Source organism: Protopterus annectens, chromosome 5.part1, assembly GCF_019279795.1.
Source record: "Protopterus annectens isolate FY-2018-M chromosome 5.part1, PAN1.0, whole genome shotgun sequence".
NCBI classification, from domain to species: domain Eukaryota; kingdom Metazoa; phylum Chordata; order Ceratodontiformes; family Protopteridae; genus Protopterus; species Protopterus annectens.
Window position 1 is genome coordinate 736,688,926 of NC_056736.1, and position 20,490 is coordinate 736,709,415.

The 20,490-nt window shown below is 43.5% G+C and overlaps 1 protein-coding gene across 1 annotated transcript in view; it reads right to left on the minus strand.

Moving 5' to 3' along the window:
* Window positions 1–20,490, minus strand: part of NBEA (neurobeachin) — a 4,581,458-nt gene that overhangs the window by 855,006 nt on the left and 3,705,962 nt on the right. The window contains exons 48-49 of the mRNA XM_044072852.1: window positions 20,106–20,223; window positions 2,119–2,221 (exon numbers count right to left, since the gene is read on the minus strand). Coding sequence (XP_043928787.1) covers window positions 2,119–2,221; window positions 20,106–20,223 — 221 coding nt within the window. The remainder of the gene's footprint in view (window positions 1–2,118; window positions 2,222–20,105; window positions 20,224–20,490) is intronic.

Sequence of the window (20,490 nt, forward strand, 5' to 3'; positions counted from 1 at the left end):
AAACTACAGCTGTTTGAAACACAAACTTTACAGCTGTCAAGTACAAGTTCAGCAGTAAATTCAACAGCACAGACTGTGTAAAAAATAGATGTCCTGTGATATGTTTTAAAGCTGACAAATTAAATTATACTGAAGTTATAAGTGTCATATTTGAATCTGTGTACCTATTTGGTACATGCTATAAAAAAATGTATTACAGCCTCTCTTGGCAGACACAAATCCATGTACGCATATGCACACACAAATGGATGCATGCACACTGACAAATGCATCTAAAAATGTAGTTAAAGCGCAGGAAGGGGTATGTGTCAATGGGAACAACTTAAATTCATATGGCACTGGAAGAGGTATGTGTGAATGGGAACAAGTAAATTCATATGAAACTGGATGTGTGAACAGGGAAAAATATAAATTCATATGGCACAAGACGGGGTATGTGTGCATGGGAACAACAAATTTATATGGCACAGGAAGAGGTGTGTGAATGGGAACAACGTAAATTCATATGGCACTGGAAGGGGTATGTGTGAATAGGAACAATGCAAATTCGTATGGCACAGCAAGGGGTACGTGTGAATGGGAACAAAGTAAATTCATATGGCACTGGAAGGGGTACGTGTGACTGGGAACAAAGTAAATTCATATGGCACTGGAAGGATTATATGTGAATGGGAACAACATAAAGTCACAAGTAATCTGCTTCTCCAATCCACACCATCACCTTACCCTTCTTTTTTCATAAAATTTTTCTTTAGACTCATTTTGCACAGAATTCCTCAGAAAAAGCTATGATTAATTCTGAAAACATCACCGTAATTACATACATTTCAACCCTGAGTACACTTCTTCTACTTTCAGTGATGGACCCAGTCCTGAATATCAGATCCATCCATCTATAACTGCTTTTTTTCCATTTTTTTCCATGGGGTCAGGGTGTCACTTCAATACTGACAATCATCCAAAGCCATGGTTTACACCGCCAGGTGGCTAGCCTGCCACAGCTGTTCTTCCACACTACATGGCGAATTTAGAATATCCAATCCACCTATTACACGTCTTTGGAATGTGGGAGGAAACCGGAACACCCAGATAAACCCACACAAACACAGGGATACATGCAGACTCTGCACAGAAGTCATACCAGGTACGAATCAAGCCAGGGAACCTTTTGCTGTGAAGCAAAAACAAATACCATTTCAATAATCTAACATCCTAGTGACAATTGGTGCTTTACATTTTGCAGCACTTTATGAGTAATGACAAAGTTCAGTACACCAAGAAATGATTCCACTCTGGGCACGTTAAGTTATTGGGAAAATGGAAACAACACGCACTTCAGTAAAATGATATCAAAATGTTTAGCTACCAACTCAGAAAGGAAAGTTGTCCAACTGGCTGATGGTAATTACTAACAAACAACTGATGGGATCAGAAATAAAAAAAAAAAAAAAAAAAAGCAAAATGCAATATTTGGAGGAAAGAATTTCAGCATTCCTGGGAAAGGAGTTGAACATTCATAAGAGTGCACACTGGTTAAGAAGGAAGGGTAGAATACAATTATCCAAGAGTTATAAAACAGCAATAAGTCTAGCAACAATGAGGAAGGTAATTCCTTCATGTATAAAATGCAAGAGAAAGCAGGAAGTAAAACACTGGAATAAATGCTCTGCAAATGAGAAACGGACAGCTGCTTACTCAAACATACTGATCGCCAAAATGAGTCTGACAAAAAAAAAAACAGAAATAAAAATGTATGGATGTAATGGTTAAACAGCATATACAAAAATGTTTATGGTATACTGACGTTCACCCAAGTGACATTTCCTGTGAAGCGGCTATAACTCACATGTAAATCAATTCCTTAAGGAACAGTTAGGAGCAGTAACAGTTCCAAGTCCCATGTGGTATAATGTAATAACAGGCATCTCCATAATCCATTTCAGAGACAGACCTTATAAATAATATTAAATATGATGACTCATTAACAGCTCCTGTGGCTGTAAAATGATACTAAATTGAACTGAGAAACATGTTCATAACTGTTTGCTTTTGTAGTTTTTACCCCATTTTCTTAAAAAAAAAAAAAAAAAACAGTTTTGAAGTAAAATGAACAATTACCTAGCTTGAGGCAAGCCATAGCTGGTTCCAACTCCAACTCGGGGTAGGCTGTATACAACTTTCTTTACTGTGGCCTGGTCGGGGAAATTAAACATGACTGAAGCTGTAAGAGAAAACATCTTACCATCAGAAATCACACATCTTGCTAGAGGATTTCCACAAAACAGCTCATAATATGGCATTCGTGATTGTCATGTAGGTTAAAAAACATACATTTAAGATTGCTGTGTTCAGAATTAAGCTATCATTCATAAATGTTACACTGTGCAATTCTTAGTGCTTGGTCATGTTAGGACATATCACTGTCATTTCAGAAATTTCTCTGTTTATCTCAAATATATGATAAAAAGTAGACACACTAAACTGAAAGTGGCCCATTTCCAGCAAAAAAAATGAGATTGCAGTAAGGATAATCCCCTGGATATGATCACTTTGTAATACATAGCTACACATCAGAGAGCTTTACTAAAGTGCAAAGTTGTTCAAATAAAATTACAAAACAATTACCTCCCATATTTATAGAGCAATGCGGTCTAATAATAAACTTTCTTTGCAGCTGTACAGTCAACAGTCACACAAGCTATTAACCTATAGAAACTGAATGGCATCCATAGGTTCATAGGTTCATAGGTTAGTACTAAGCTAACTGCCCTTGCGAGCCATTTTAAGCCTAGCCAATTATCCTTTGTGAGACTCAAACCCTGCACCTTGTGTTTGTAAGGCAAACACCTTAACCATTAGGCCACCCTCCATACAAAGAGCTGGCTATACAGATAATCTCTGGCCTGACAGCATAGAGGTTTAGGGACAGGATTTATCAACTGGTAGACCTGGATTCAAAACCTGACTGGGGAGCAATTGGGCAGCAGCAGTATCTGAGTGGAAGAAATGCCTGGCAATCTATTTACATAATACGCCACAAAAACTCAGTTTTCCCATAGAGTCACCATGAGTCTATTCCAAACTGGGAGCAATTGTTTGCTTGTTATACAGATAATACACATCCCCCTAGGCCACCATTACTTCTATACACTGAATAAACATACACATGTGCAGACCTAGTGGATACAGAAGGGTCAGAGTTGTTTGGTGTAGTATGAGGGAACTTGCCATAGACAAAGCAAGCAGGTGCTCAGAGAACATGTAGGGGCACTGAAGGACAACATACAGGGTCACTTTGACAGACTGAAATACTATAAAATAAAACTGCAGCCAGTGTAGCATAGTTTTCACAACCCTAAAAAAAGAGTGCGTTGGGAAGTGGGTGTGGGTTAGGATAGTAGAAAGGTCAGCAACATTCTATTGCATTGTAACTGTGTGCTCAGTGCATTAAGGCACATCTTCTTTGTGCTTACATGTGCTATGTAGACCCACTTCACCATGGTCATCTACAATATGCTTATGAACCATAAAGAGCCAACCCAGTGGGGTTACTTACATGCACAGAGCACAGTGCATAAGTAGTTCTGTCATGCAGAGCATACTGATGAAGCCCAGGCAATGTTACAACACAACAGAGGTAAAATACTAACAATTAATGCAGAAGTGTAAAAATGAACTCAAGGAATGTACACTGAAATAAGGCAACATTCCCCTCTACTCATGCGGTTGGGCATTATTAACAGGACCGTTGCTACATTGCTTTCTCTAGGGTTTTCCTTCAGTGCTTCTAAGCTGCAATATCCCAGCACTTTAATGAAATATATAAGCCTAAAAAAACACTGCCCATAAGTCAAATCTGAAATAAAATACAAATGAAATACATGGCATAATCTGAAACCTTCTGATCAATTTGAAAAAAGACCCAAACATAAAAAGTAGAACCAGCATACCTTAAATTTCCCTAAGTCATTCTCATTCCAGTTTTAGCAAATCTACGGAATGACGACAGCTAACGTCAGACAGCTCTAAGCAGGGAGGGAGCACCCCCCCCAAAAAAAAAGTTATCATCTGTGGTTATATATATGTGAAATTAACATTCAGAAAACTATCATACATTCAAAATCATATGGTTGCCACACTTTGATAACCTGCTAAGATTTTTTTAAACACGTCTTTTAAAGGAAATGCTGTAAAAATATCAATGGATGACAATGACAAATATGAAAAGTGAAAACCGAAGTACTTGCAACATTCCACTTGAAAGTACAAGAAAAAGAAGCTAAAACACAAAAGGGAGTGACAGCGCCAGTGTTTTGGCTGCTTGTTAATGGAAATAATAGTGACTGAAGGCAAGGTAAAGTCATACTAATCTTATTGTGTTAGGGTGGGAAAGGTAATTAGAAGTGGGAAACTGGATTCTAAAAGGTTCACTTGCAGGAAGAGAGAGACAAAGCTCAAAGACAAAAAGAAATGTTTGCTTATGGAGACAGAGAAAAGGAAAGATGCTACAAAAGATGAAGGAGTAGACACAAAGTTTCTCTTGTCAGAAATTTTTTCTACAATGCTTAGTATTTATGTAATGGAAATACTAAAATGTCTTAAGAGAAGAATTACAGGGTACCTAATACAGAAATTCAGTTTAGAACTGAGAACAGATATTACAGCTAGAATTCTACCTTCAAGAAGATATGTAGCTGTCAGACCTGAGTTTTCTTTTCTTCACAGTTGCAAAAATAAATGCATAAATAAATAAAATAAAAAAGAAGTCCCACTTTGACAAACGTGTGCTCACTTATATCATCATAATGGTCCTATGCTACTTTCTTCCTTGCAGAGGTGTAAAAAGGCAGTAAGGTCTTGTTCAGAACTGGCAGACAGATTTAACAGGGCTACAACCAAAGCATCACAAAGTCAGAGGTACAGCTAAGAATGGCCTACCTGACTTTTCCCAAACTGGAAAGCAGTGAAACTTTATCTTGCTCTAGAAAGCAACAGCTTGGGGAATGAAAAAAAAAGAGCTTCCTAGATAAACACAGAAGTGTTCTTGCTACAAAGGGAAGTCGTTAGAGTAGTGTACACACATCCTATCACTTTTGCTAATGTTTGTAGGTACATATTACATGAAGTTTGGATTGTACCTGCTCGTTTTTTTATATAAATACAGATGGAGAGCAGTTTGCCACCTATACACCAATTTATCTATCTGTGCTTTTCTGGCAAATCACTAGGATGATCACAGGACTGAAGTCACTGAATAATGGCATACATTTGAGTTTACGATTTCATGTGTTTCGGATGATGTATGCTAATGCAAATTCTGTTATTCTAGCAATTTTCTGAATTTATAAGAGCACTACTTAAAACCTGTCCCTATTTTGGGCCTTTGTTCCCCCCATTATGTCAGGCGTTGTCCAGATTTCTTATGCTAACAGGTTGAGAGGTATGGTTTGGTTGTGTGGCTAGGCTTGTAATGGCCCTAGTGGTCATTAGCCTAGTAACAGCCTATGAACCTATAGTACGTCACGCTGGATGTCCTGTGATGGCTTTATGATGTAAAGTAGTACACTTGTAAGAAATTACAAAAATGGTTATAGAATCCAGAATTGGGCAAGTTTAAACAACCAACATCTACAAAAAAAAAAAAGCTAGTGACTATTTTTTCCTTAATTTTTTGTTTTTTTTGTAGCCAATAGCTGACTGAATTTTTCTGGTTTAATGAACAGTAATAGAACATCACGTTTCAACTATACCAGTGGAAGAAGAAAGTTAAACACTGTCAAGTGAAAATAAAAATGCATTAGCTTTCAAGATCCCTAACCAAGCATACTTCTCAACTGTCCAGATTTTCGCTTTATATTTTTAATCTGTTCATCATAAAAATTGCAATTTTCTAGCAAACCATGGAGAGCTAAAGCCACTAAAAAAATAACAGACAATTGTCTTTCTGATGTCATATCTTTCAGAAAATACATGATAACTCAAAAATTGTTATTAGAGTATCATATAACTTATCACCCATCCACCTGTCCAATTCTTTCAAAGCAGATGACAGAACCAGATTTCTTTATTTTTAAATAAACATAATTCCAAAATCAGCCATCTCTCCCATAAAATGAATTCCCATGAATTCTGGTCTTACCAATCTTTCCATCTACCATCAAGTTATTATTTCTTGCCATTAAGTTATAACCTTTTTTATTAGTCCCTATACTTGCACTGTCATTATGTATTACGCCCATCAATGAATATAAAGTATCCTTTCAATGTACCCTGCTAAGCATTTAACCAGCAGAATAGAAAAGACCAAACTGTTTCCTCTCCAGAAAGACATGAGGACTTAGTAACCTTAGCTACTCTAACTATAATCAGTATCAAACAGACATGCTACAGCAAGCCGCAATTTGTCTGAGGCAGGTCAGCTCAGATGTAGGTGTCAAAAGGGAGGGGGAGGCCAGGTAGGGTCAGGATAGGTCAAGAGAATTAAGGGAGGGGTAAGCTGGCTGGAACAGGCAGTGAAAAGGCCAGGAACAGAGCAGTTCAGTCTTTTCAATTCCCACTTCGGCAGCTTTCAAGTGGTTTAGCAACATAGGTGATCTTTTAAGCAAGATGGAGCAGCGCACTTAGGGTTACCACCTGTCCCACTTTGCGAGGGACAGTCCCTCTTTGGGCAGTTGTGTCCTGACAAAAAATTGTAAAAATGGCAAATGTCCTGAGATTTTAGGACAAAATTATTTCCTATATTTTATGTAATAGTTGCATAAAACAGTTATTCTGTATCTAAAATACCTAAATGTTATAAGAAACAGAATAAGCAACTAAAATGCTACAAGAATACACTTTTATTTAGGCAAAAAAGTTAAGTTCTATCCTTTGCACTGACCATGGGTATGTTTCGGCCTGTAAAATCTGATGTTTGTACCAAAAATGTCCCACTTTGGCCATTTGAAAAGGTGGTAACCCTAAGCACACTGATGGACAAGTGAAAGAAATTCTAAGCCTTAAAGGGAAAGATTGGTGGGAGGATTCATATCTGTAGACAATGGGGTCAGGGCAACTGCTGGCTCCTGCTGTGGTTAATATCCAACCTGGGAGCAACCCACAAAGCAGGTCTGGAAATAGGTGTTTAGGTCATAGAAGGAAGCAGAGAGAAAGAGGACGAAGGCAAATGAGAGGAGAAGAAGTCTAAGAAGCATAAGAATAAGAGAAGGTATGGGAAGAAACACAAGGTGGCAGGCAAGGAGGAAGATAAGCTAGCAATAAATGATGATCAGATATTCTTAAGTGCTTACAGAGTCCAGGGTTTTTTAAGGATGAGGAGAAAATGGAAAGTGAGTCCTAAATTGGTGACTGTGGGTAGGAAGGTCAAGTGAGTTCATGAAGGCAGAAAGCAACGGGCAATGGTCGGGTCCTAAGGGCAAAGGAGCATCAAGTAGGCCGGGTAACTGCTTCAGCCAGGGGGCTGGGGATAAGCGAAGGGTTCTCATAGTCAGGACCAGACTGGGACACCAATAGCACAGATCACGGGGTGTGTGGAAGGTCAGAAGGCTGACCTATAGGGAAAGGGTAAGCATTAACAAGATAAGAGGGGAATGGGGGGGCAGATCAGGACAGCTACCATGGTACAGTCATGCCAGATTTGCTACATGGTTTTCATTTCAGTGAGGAAGTCAAGCAAAAAAATTCTCAAAAGGGGAGCACGTAGATATGTTTTGTGTCCTGAATAGGGAGGAGGAGGAGAAGGGCTGACTATCCAGTAGGCAAAAGGAGGAAGATGGTGATAAGACTGAAGAACTGGATGACTGGGTATACGATATATGCAGAAATTTTGGGGGAGAGGAGTCCCAACAAAGTGAAAGGCACATTTCAGTAGGGTCATCACTATGCATTTCATACAAGGGGGGTCAAAAATGGTTGCTCTACGATGAGCATTACAGTAACATGAGACAGCCATACCCAGAAAGGCCATGGTCTTAGATGGACCTGGGTTTGTCATACTGGCTGGAGACTAATGCAGCACAATAACAACAGATTGTAGGTTTGTGTTTAGCCAAATTGGGAGTGGTTTTAATAGATATGGCATGACTGGGCACACAAGGATGATTGAAAACCAGCCTTTTAGAGCTGAAACGGGAGATGGAAGGCATTTTCAATACAATTTTGGGCAGTCACAGTGCAACTTTCAACATCAATACATGACAGGAGGAAAGCTGAATCATCCAGCTAAAGCATGTTTTCATCTCTCAGGCCCCCAGAATAGAAACCCCTACATGCCCCATGCTTTTAAAGGGGATGCAAGAATCTCTTCTTATGCCAATAACCGAATATGTTTTAAGTAAGTGGTTGAAATTTTATGCAGCTAGAAAGGTGGTAGTCCTATTAGAAAAGGGGTTTACCACAGGTTTAGGACACTGGTGAAAGGTAAGAAAAGGGGGGGGGGGTCATTAAGAACTGGAAATCACCAAGCATGCATCAAGATAAAGATATTAGAAAATTAAATACGGAACCGGAAGCATGGAGACTGGTAGGCCCATTTGCTCATCCACCCAGAAAAGCATTCAAGGTTTCACCTACATGTGTAGTCAAAAAAAAAAAAGAAGAAGTTATGTACTCACCATAACGTTCCATCTGAGTAGGTGACTTCATTTGTCTGCAACCTTTGGGTCTTGGATCCAATATCGGATCCGAGCCGGCAACTTATTCTACAGCTTAGAGATCCGAGCTCCTAGCTCCTCCCCTTACCCATAATCCCCTGCCAACCCTGATTGACCTCAGATCGAGTTTGCCCTTATACAACAAGCTAAAAGCTAAATATGTCCCGAAAGGGACCAAAAGAAGGACATCCAGGAAGTAATTTCTGAAGGCCAGGGAGAAGGAGGGGGGGATGGTTGCAGACAAATGAAGTCACCTACTCAGATGGAACGTTATGGTGAGTACATAACTTCTTAATCTGAAGTAGGTACTTCATTTGTCAGCAACCTTTGGGACAGAGTCCCCAGCTACCTGAATCTTGGGCGGCCATCATGGAAGGATGTTCCGGAGCACTGCGGAGCTGAAGGATGCTCTCCCTCTGGAAATAACGTCCAGCTTATAATGGTTGATAAAGGTATGAGATGAAGCCCAAGTGGCTGCGGAGCAAATATCGTCTAAAGGAACTCTAGATCTAAAGGCAGCAGAGGTAGATATAGAGTGAGTGGAATGTGCACGGACTCCCTGAGGTGCGGGCCTCCCAGAACTTTCATAGGCCAGAAGAATACACTGTGAAATCCATCGTGATAAAGTGACCTTAGAAACAGCTTTGCCTAAGTTGAATTTGGTAAAGGAGATGAACAACTGATCGGATTGTCTGTGACCAGCAGTCCTATGAATGCAGAAGCGCAGTTGTCTGTGCACATCTAAAGAATGCAGCTTGTATTCTCCTTTATTCTGGTACTTAGGAAAGAAAACTGGCAGGTTAATGGATTGGTTGATATTAGTTTCTGAAGCCACCTTAGGAAGGAAGGAGGGATTGGTCCTGAGGTACACTCTATCCTGATGAAAGGTCAAGTAGGGAGGCTTCACACAAAGGGCCTGACGTTCCGAAACTCTTTTCGCTGAAGTGATGGCGACAAGGAACGCTGTTTTCCAAGAAAGGTATTTAAGTTCGACCGAAGCAGCAGGTTCAAAAGGAGGGGCAGTCAAGGCCTGAAGGACTAGTGATAGATCCCAAGGGGGTATAACTTCCTTGACAGGAGGTCTGAGCAGGAAAGTACCCTTGAGGAAGGTTTTATGTAATTTCATTGTAATCAAAGGACCTGTGTCATGTCCCACATGGTAATGAGAGATGGCTGCCAATTGTATCTTGACCGTGGAGCAGCTAGCCCCTTGCTGAAAAAGGCCGGTGAGGAAATCCAAAACAGACTGTAACGGAGCTGTGAAGGGATCTAAGTTATGATGTTCCACCCAGATGGAAAAACGCTTCCATTTTCTGCGATAGACTTTTCTAGTGGAAGGTTTATGTGCTGCTACCAAGATGGTAACTGGGGAAGAGATGCCGGGAGTCCTGACTAGGAGTGGAACTGGAGCAGCCAAGCTGTCAGCTTCAGGTTGTCCAGGTTCGGGGTCGGGAGACCTAGGGGATGGGATATTAGATCTGGAATGGGATCCAGAATCCAGGGAGGATACACCAGATGAGACCACAGGTAAGGGAACCAAGTTTGACGAGGCCAGAATGGGGCAATGAGGATCATTCTGCTCCCCAACCAAGAGGCTTTCTGTAAGAGTTTTAGCATCAGGGGTAGAGGAGGATAGGCATAAAGTAGACCGGGAGGCCAAGCATGCACTAGAGCGTCTCTCGGGGCTTCCCCCAAGGGGGGGATTAGGGCGAAGAAGCTGTTGCATTTCGTATTTGAGGGAGAGGCAAAGAGATCGCAACAGAGTTGCCCCCATACGGCAAAAATCCGCTTCGCTACCTGGGAATTGAGAGACCACTCGTGAGGGGAAAGAATGGTACGGCTGAGTTTGTCCGCCAGTATGTTGGACCGTCCCGGAATGTGCTTTGCGATAAGAAAGCGGTTGGTGGAGATCGCCCATTCCCACACCCTCATGGCCTCTCGACAGAGAGGGTAGAACCTGGTTCCCCCCTGTTTGTTGATGTACCAGACAACTGACATGTTGTCCGTCTGTAGCGCAATCGTTCCTATGGTAGCGCAATCGTTCCTATGGGAAGAAGGTTCTGAAGTGCTTGCAACGCTAACAGCACCGCCCTCATCTCCAGGACATTGATATGCAAAGAGGTCTCTGTGTCGTTCCACGTGCCTTGGACCATTCTGCCTGAGAAATGCCCCCCCCCCACCCGAGGCGAGAGGCATCCGTGGTCACCGTGGCGAGGGCAGGAGGCAAGCAGAAGGGGCACCCCGTATGGAGGTCCGGGGACTGGAGCCACCATAAAAGAGCCCTCCTGCAAGCTCTGCTGAGTGAGATAGGGTGACTGAGGGGGAGGTGTTGAAAGGACCATTGGACTTGAAGGGTCCACTGTAGTACCCTCATATTCAGGCGAGCGCATGGCAGAAGAGTAATTGCTGCCGCCATTGAGCCTAGCGCCCTCAGGACCAATTCCGCTGGTGGAGCTTCTGATTGAAGGATGGCCTGCACATGAAGCCTCAGGTTTTGAAGTCGTTCCGCGGTAAGGAATGCCCGAAGACTTCTCATATCCAACTTGGCTCCTATAAACTCTATCACCTGCGTCGGAGTAAGAGAGGATTTGACCCTGTTGATCATGATGCCCAGTTGGGGGGCCAGCCGGAGAAAGTTATCTCTGGCTGAACAGAGGAGATGCCTTGCTGGGGCGGTCAGGAGCCAGTCGTCCAGGTAAGGAAAGACCTGCATTCCCTGGAGTCTCAGGTGGGCCGCTATCACTGCTAATACTTTGGTAAACACCCTGGGGGCTGTGGTGAGACCAAAGGGAAGGACCCTGAACTGGTAGTGACTGGCTCCTAGCCGGAAGTGGAGAAACCTCCTGGATCGTCTGTCTATTAGTATGTGGTAGTACGCATCCTTGAGGTCTATTGAGCACATCCAGTCGCTCTCCCGCAAAAGGGGGAGAATGGATTGGAGAGTGACCATTCGGAATTTTTCTTTGGTTACTGACAGGTTCAAAAGGGAAAGGTCGAAAACTGGTCTTAGGTCCCCCATCTTTTTTGGCACCAGTAAGAACCTGAAGTAAAACCCTAATCCGAGCTGATCTGGGGGGACGGGCTGGATGGCTCTTTTTTCTAGGAGCTGCTGTATCTCTGCAGTGGCCACCTCCCTCTGATCGGGTGGTACATTGGGGAGGTTTCTGATTTTTGGGGACATGGTGCAGTGGGATATTGTAACTTCTGGATATGATACGAAGCACCCAGCGATCTGATGTGATGGACTCCCAAGCTGCCAGGTGCCTCGAGAAACGCCCCCCAACTGCCTCCAGAGCAGAGCAGTCGGGCAACCCCTCAGGGCTGCTGCGTGGGTCGATCAGAGGAGGTTTCTCTGGACCCAAAATTTCTCGGAGCCCCTCTGCCTCTAGGGCGGCGTCCGCCCTGTCCTCCTCTGCCATGGAAGGACTGGTTGTCCGGAGCAGGCTGGGAATGTTGCAATTTCCGGAATCACATCTTCTTCTGTCCCTTTTGGTTCTTGGAGAAGGACCTCTGGGGAGCAGAGAAGCGGACTCCGACGGCAGACAACGTCTTCCCATCCTTTTCGCTCTGGAGAAGTGTCTCGCGAACGGTCTTGCCAAATAAGGCAGAACCATCAAAGGGGCATTCGCAAAGGACGCCTTAAAGGGTTCCGCGAAGTCACGATGTCAGAGCCAGGCCTGGAGTCTCATGACTAGACCTGCTCCGCTGGCTCTAGCGGCTCCCTCTGCAGCGTGGGACAAAAGCCGCATAGAGGTATTCAAGATAGACCTTAGAGTGGCCATGCGAGTGGAGTACAACTATTTGTTCTCCGCCGACATGGACTCTGGGGGGGAGGCAGCGTATTCTTTGATAAGATCTTGCTGCATCCTAATGATATGTGCCATGTAGTTCAGGGACCTTACTGAGAAGGTCGCTGAACTAAACACCCGCTTCCCTAGGCGATCCATCGAGCGGGACTCTTTGCTCGGTGGATGGACCGAGGGGCTCTCCTGAGTTAATTCCCTCTTGGTGGCTGCCGCCATCAACATGGCATCTACGGGAGGACCCTTGCTCCAGTGGGATCTGTCTGCGGGAGGGCTCAGAATCCTATCAGGGCATTTGGGAACTGGCTCCATAGTGTCCGACTCCTTCCACGCCCTGGTGGTAATAATGTCCACCAGGGGGTCGGCCGGAGGAGACACCCAAGAGGTAGACGGTCCTGCTTCGAATGCCTCCAGGAACACGGACTCGTCGGAGGAAGCCTTGGGGACAGATCACCCCCCTCTGATCCTGAGCATTTCCATGATGTCTCCGAAGGAGACATCCTCGGGGGGTGACCTTGGGGAGCCTTCCCTTTCATCCAAGTCCGTGTCTTCCGTTAAGGACTCGGGGGAGTCCACATGTCTCCTCTTACACTTCCTCTTATGAGGCACTTCCTCGGGGGGACTGTCTGAGGAGGTCTCACCAGCAATATCCTGTTCCAGGGGAACGACCTGAGACATCAAAGCAGGCTGTCCCTGTGGCCGGGTGATGGAACCTGACTCAGCCGAGAGGGAGTGCAGGGAGGAGCCGATGTAAGGGCCGGGGGTCTGGATGCCCTCAACAGAGCCCTCTCCACCGCATCGAAGGCCGAAGGGGAGTCACTCTCTCTGGGATCCGAAAGCCGACTCCCACTCGGATCCGATGGGGGGATTGGAAATGGCGCCGAGACCGTCGGATCCGAAGGACCCGTGTGCTCCGACCTGGACGGAGCCGAAGGCACACTGAATCCCTCAGATCTGAAGCTTGGCCCACGGCTCCAACAGTTCGTATCCGAAAAGGTAGGACCCGACAGACTCGAGGGCAGAGTCGGATCCGAAGTAACCAGTACTGTCGGCGCCGACCCACCCCCGGCTCCAACGCTGCCCGGCTCCGAGCGCTCCGAACCCGAGAAGCGGGTCAGAGAAGGAGCTATCGGGGCAAAAAAATGTGTTGAGCTCCCCCCCCAAAGGGGGGGGAGGCATGAGCACTCCCCTCTGCAGCTGGGCCTGGATGAACCTTTGCATCATCCGGTCCAAGTCCGCATCCGAAAGGCTATAAGTAGATCTCGACGAGGCCACCGAGGCAGACGGAGATCGGGTCTCCTCCTCCTCGGGTCCCAGAGAGAAGCACGGGGTTCGGAGCCGAGGAGGAGGGGATCTGGAAGCCGTGGAGGGAGAAGCCCACTTAGCTGGGGGGGCCGAAGCGGAGGCCTCGGCCCGCCGCTTGTGGTGCTTCTCCCTCCTTTTCTCCCTCCTGGCCTCCCTTAGTGGGAGTTTGAGTCCCAGCCGGGGGGAGGGGGGGCAGGAGTGGCCGCCACCGAGGACTGGGGTGGTGCCACGGGAGTACCGGAGGCCGAAGCCGAATCCGGGGGCAAAAGTCCCGCCAGGATCAGCTTCGACCTGCGGTCTTTCAGTGCCCTGGGGTTGAACGCCGCGCAGATCGAACACCCAGAGGAGAGGTGTTCAACCCCAAGGCACCGAACACACAGAGTGTGGCCATCCGCCAGTGAGAGCTTATGGCCACACTCGGTGCATTTGGAAAAATTAGGCTTTGGGGCCTCCGACATAGTTTAAATAAAATTAAAATTACCCAAACACAACAACAACACACACACACACACTACGCCCAGTGAGGGAAGGGGAGGATTACACTAAAAATAAAGCTAAAGTTAAAGCTAAATTAACAAAAGGGAAACCTAAACACACACAAAATGTTTAACTATAATAATAAACAGGATTTTACACAAATTCAAACACTTATCTGAAAAGCACTAGGAGCTCCGCAATCTAGAAGCTTACTCTAAGAGCGGCAAACTAGAATTGAGGACAGTCAGGGTTGGCAGGGGATTATGGGTAAGGGGAGGAGCTAGGAGCTCGAATCTCTAAGCTGTAGAATAAGGTGCCGGCTCGGATCCAAGACCCAAAGCTTGCTGACAAATGAAGCACCTACTTCAGATACTGAATTTCAACTCATTAATCACCTATCTGACCCATAGGGAGAGTTGGTGAATGAGTACATAAATGGTGACTTCTGTACATTATGCATCATCTGATGACTCATTTAGAAAAGTACAGGAGAAAAGGAGTGGGGCCCAAATGGTGAAAGCAGACAGAGTCTGCCTTTAGACTTTTACCTATTGCCCCTAAAGACCGAGGGTGGTTGGGCTTAGTTTCTGAAGGGCAGTACTACACAGATAAATGTAAGCCAATGGACTGTTCAGTTGCTTGTGCCACATTTGAAACTTTTTTTTTAAAACAAGAAACATTTTTATTAAATTATCACGTATGACATAGGCCATGTTACATTTATATAAATGACAATAAACCACACTGACACAATCTCAGTTGCAAGCATTATACATTCCAAACCGTGCGACAACTGTAGCAGCAAACATTATACATCACTTTTAACATATCCAGTCATTGTTAGTCAAGCATCACACAGCTCATTCAAACCCTACCTTCTTTTAAACCTCGTTCCTTCTCTGCATGTACTGATCACACAGTTCCCATTTTTTTCCTATGTAATTTCCTCCTACCCTTTTCTAAAGATCCCAGCTCCAGTTGTTTTAACTTTGTTACTATCTTAACTGCCTCTAGTAAAGTTGGTTTAGACTTTGATTTCCATTTTATAGCAATTGTTTTTTGGCAGACATCATAATCAGACTCGGCAAAGCCTTACTATGTCTAGGGAATTCTGAGTTTGTATCATAGGTCATAAAATCATTTCTCTGGTCACTCCAACTTGCTCACCCAGCATCTCCAACACAGCAGTCTGCAGAGAATCTTTGAAGTCTACCAACTCATTACACTCCCAGTTACCTCTTTCTGTCCCATCACACCTCCAAAATTTTCTGTCTACCTGAGGAAAAATTCCTTGAAGTCTCCTTGGAGGGTATAAAAATACCTATGTAAGCACTTTCAGGTAAAGATCCGAAATATTCTACACATATCCCCCCATTGTTTATTTTTTTATTGTTTATCTACTCTCTCTTCCCAGTCCTTCCTAACCTCCTCTGACTGATTCTTATAGTTATCATGCAATACTTTATATGTTCTACTAATTATGCCTTAATTCTTAATGACAGCTTCTGTTCTAGATTCTACTACAAACTCTACCAGTGCTGGTCTTTTGTTTAGGACCCCCCCTTTCTTTCTGTTTACCTATACTCTGATATCAATCTTTGATATGGAAGGCGATCTCTAGCCTGTAGTCCCAATAACTTCTTGGCATCTTCCCATCCTATTACCGTTCCCCCTCTAGTTATTTGCTTCCAGTACCTTAGTTCCTTTGCCAGTTTTCTGCAATACATTCCTAACCCCTCTTGCCTATTTGTCTGTACCCCTACTTGCAGGCTTCCCTATCTGTAGAATCTACTTTCTCCATTTCCGTGTTGGCTTAGTCCTTTAGAAGACCTCTATATAATATTCAGTCATTGTTTCAACCATTCTGTATGATTAATGTTGTTCTCCTTAAAGGTCTACATCCAAAATCCCAGTCTCTCCCTGTTATCTGAATCCCCCCCCCCCCCCCGTTTCATCATCACCTCTTTCCACTTTGAGTTATAGTTTTCTGCTTCTGCTATGTTTAAGAGCCTTAATTGTGTTGCTCTGAAACACCCCTTCAACTCGGCTAATCCCAATCTGCCCTGTTCTATTGGAAGAATAAGCTTATGTGCTACATTTGAAATGTTATTACTTTCTTACATTGGATGGTGGCACAGAGGGTTGGAGAAGACAACATTGTTCATTACTTGGATGATTTTTTTTTTGTTTGTGGGGAAGAAAGACAGTGGAGAATGCCACTGAGCAGTAGATTCGTTTAATCAAATATGCAAGAAAGTTAGGATAACACTGGTGGCAGACAAAGTGGAGGGCTCAATTAGCAAACTGTCATTTTTGGGCATAGAGATGGATAGCATGGGAGGTCTGTATAGACTCCCAGCAGACAAGGTACAAAACCTGCATTGCTCAATGTCAACTATTAGGGCAGAATAAGATGATTCTTAAACAACTGTAGGCGCTCATACGGTTGATGAATTTTGCATGCAGGGTAATTCTAGTAGGGCATTCATTTATGAAGCATCTGGCTGCTACAGTATCAAGATGAATGAGCCTGCACCACTGAATTAGCATATCCCAGGACATGAAGAAGGATTTAGAGGTGTGGTTTAGGTTTCTTACAAAGTACAATGGGTAGCAATATGGCAGGAAAGTGTCATCTGTGCTTTGTGGTCACTTGAGGACAAGGAAGGTAGTTCAATCACAGAGATGGTGTCCTTCCCAGTCACAGTGGCCTTGGAAATATGAGAGGAGCAGATGAACACAGTGGTTTGGCTTCATTTATTTAATAACAGTGTACTTCATGCACTGAACAATCAGATGGATTGTGTCAGTCAAAGCACAACACATATTGGGCATTGATAACTCATTGGCAAACTCCCTTTCTTGTTTCCAGTTTAAATCTCTGGCTCCGAATGCAATTTTAATGAAAGAAAAGGAACTGAACTTAAGGTCAGCAAGGAGAGTGCACTGTCAGCCTTGAACTGGTTCCATCAGGCTGTTGGTTTGTGTGATTTAGCAAATTCATTTCAAGGGCGGATATATTTAAAGGCTGGGGGAGGCAGGCACAAAGGATATGAGACAAAAGTTACCCAACAGGACCGTCAGTAATACAATATTTGTGGGTGGCCATCTCAAAGGTGTGCTCTTCAGCATATGAAGTAGTGTTGTTTAGGGCTGTTTTTCTGTTCATTTTCTATGGGGCCCTTCAGGTGATCAAAGATCGTTCAACCAAACATGAAGAAAGGACAGCAGACAGTATTGGCACTGATGCACGTACATATGTCAGGAGAGGATACTTGGGATTATGTGGCTAAATCCAAAACAGAGCAGGAGGGGAGGTGCTGGTGGGTGAGAGTGCTAACTTCAAAAGGTTTGTAGTGGGACTTGACAGTGAGCACTCTGTCAGCAGCTACTGTGCTGCATTTGGGCAGAAATTAAATATGCCAGCTTTGGATTTGGCATGAGTGTTGGCTACAGTCTATTACTTGTTGTACAGAAGTGATTCAGAGATGTAAGTAGTGGGGGGCTAGGTCCATTACAGCAGAAGAGAGGATGAGGAAAAGAGTTAATAATACCATGGACAAGTTATTGATGAACTTGAATGGAGGGACAGATATGACAGAGATGTGATTCCATTTATCAGAGGAGGGTATGCAGGTCTTTTATACATAGCTACAGGTCGATTTAAGCACGTATGGGTCTGCATTTAGGAAGATAGATGTGTTTGGTGAAATGGAAAAATAATCTTATGTGGCGGAAGGCAGAAAAGATAAGAGGGGACAAGGCATGTGGCGGGAGTGGGCCACAGGACTTTTTAGCTAGGCCTCCCACACCCCAGACAGCCCCAGGGGGATTTAGCCAGTGGACTCCCCAGCCTGGAAATGGCTCTTTGGCAGACTGTAAGCAGCCAAGAAGAATTAAGTACAATTGTTATACTGTGGTATAATGACTTGAAAGGGCTGAATATCAACAGTAATGTCTACTGCTCTGTAGTGTTCAGATGCACAGCTATACGAGGTTAAGAAATGGTCTCCATGATGAAACTCCTGCCTTGCACACATCTCCAAATAACTGGCTTTATTTGGTCAGGGGTAATTGAAAGTAACTGGAAATAAGCACATGGCTGCAGCCATTTAGTCCATTTGATGTCTCTGTGTTTCATTAATTTAGTAATTGTGACTTAATAATTGTAATTCTTAAGTTAAATGCAATTTGCTAATTTGGTCATGAAATGTGTTATTCATGGTACCACATATTACTGCTGCAAACAGCAGCTGCAGGTAATTAACCATTGTTTGACTGAAGTTCGTTTTAACTGTCAGATTAGTGAGAGTATGTACCAATCTCAATGAATTCACTCACCTAAATAGATCCAGTGGTAAACCAATCACCTGCTCTAGAGATCTAAACCTACACCACTATATCAATGACACCTAATACCATGACAGATACCTAACACATGTTCTCTGTGTCTGCAGTAGGATGCATTTACATATGCAGAGTCCTTCCCTAATGACCTTATGTACACTTTTCAAACAGTAATCCAAGACACCATAGCTGCTCCCAAAAGGCGTACGTCTGCACAATGCAGTTTTTTACCCGCACAGCGACAGCCACTGTCAGACTACCTGCCATTCTTGTTTAAACAGAAGTATAATTACACCACATAAGTGGTGTGTTTGAAGGCTGCACACTTCTATAAACACATACAGATGTGGAAATAACATGCTTTACTCAGGCACTACTAAGTTTAATTTTTTTTTAACCAGTCTAAATATCCAATGCAACTGTATGACATTGGCAGTCCAAATCTGGTAATAAAAACAGTGCCAGAATAATCATCATATGTGTATTAAGAACTGTGTACCAGAATACTTTCCATCTGGTAGAGAAGAAGTGAGAAACGTATACTCATTGTCAGTAACAACAGAGTCACTCATATTCTGCTATTTCTACTGAGGACTGTGAATAATAGAGACATTCCAGATCCTCAGCAACCTGTGATGGCTGCTAGTCAGGCCAGATCATAGGTGTTAAATGACAGAAACAGAAAAGTAGGAGCACAGGGGTTCTGCATTTGCGTGCACACACACACACACACACACACACACACACACACACACACACACACACACACACACACACACACACACACACACACACACACCATGCTATTTTGCACAATAGCCAACAAGGATGATTGCTTAATGCTACACAGATTGCTACCACAAACATTACTGACTGGGTTTCTGTGAGTGGCACTTGAAGGCTGTCTTCCTAAGGAAATAACAGAACCCTAAACAATATAACACCACAAACGTCCAAATTAAGCAAACAAAACTAGTTGATGAGACCACATCAACAGATGCTGCAGGCCCACATAAGAAACAGCAGTGAGGATGGGCTGGGCTAAAAGGAGTTTTGCCTTAAAAACCAACATAATCTACCTGTAAATTTAAGCGTTTACAGAAACATAGATCTGTCTTGAATGATCAGAGAAGAAACTGAAGCACATCTGCACAAATATCAACATCTTGATCAGTATTTGGCTATGTCAAGAAAAATCTGAAAAAACAGAAGAAAAGCAAATGAAAAACATCTCTTTTCACCTTCAAAATTGCCCCCCCCCCCCCCCCCACACACACACACACACACATTTTCTGTCATCCAGTCTCAGTACTCTGGGACTTGTGCTAAATAGACTCAGAATTTCAGTTACCGTTTCCCATCTTCTCCGTGACTGAGCTTATACACGTTACACTGTGACGCTTCTGATAAAGCCAGTCCAGACCATGACTTCCTTCCACAAACCCTGTCTTCCATATTGTATGACTCTAAGCCAATATGGCTAAAAAAGTGCACAATATAAGCAGTTAGAATTCATACTTACTCCGGTTGGCCATAAACACTTCCAGACCAGTGTTTTGGAGAAGATAGCGTCTTGAAAATACAGCTCGGATTTCGCTGAACATCCATTTTCCATGAAGACCTTCTGTGTATGAAAGAACCTAAAAAGACAGACAAAACATTTCACAATTAATTAAAAGTTTCTGGCCTCCTACACATAACAGCATGTTAACATTTTGGATGGTTACGTGCAAAATATTCATTAATAGTCAGATGATATTTTTCAAAAATTCTTTTTGATTTGCTCAGTTTACATTTTGGAGAGATATTCATCTGCAAACATTTTGGATAAGAAAAATAAATCAATACAATGGCATACCACCAAACAATTCCGAAGTAATGAAACAGTTCAAAATGTCAAGATAGAT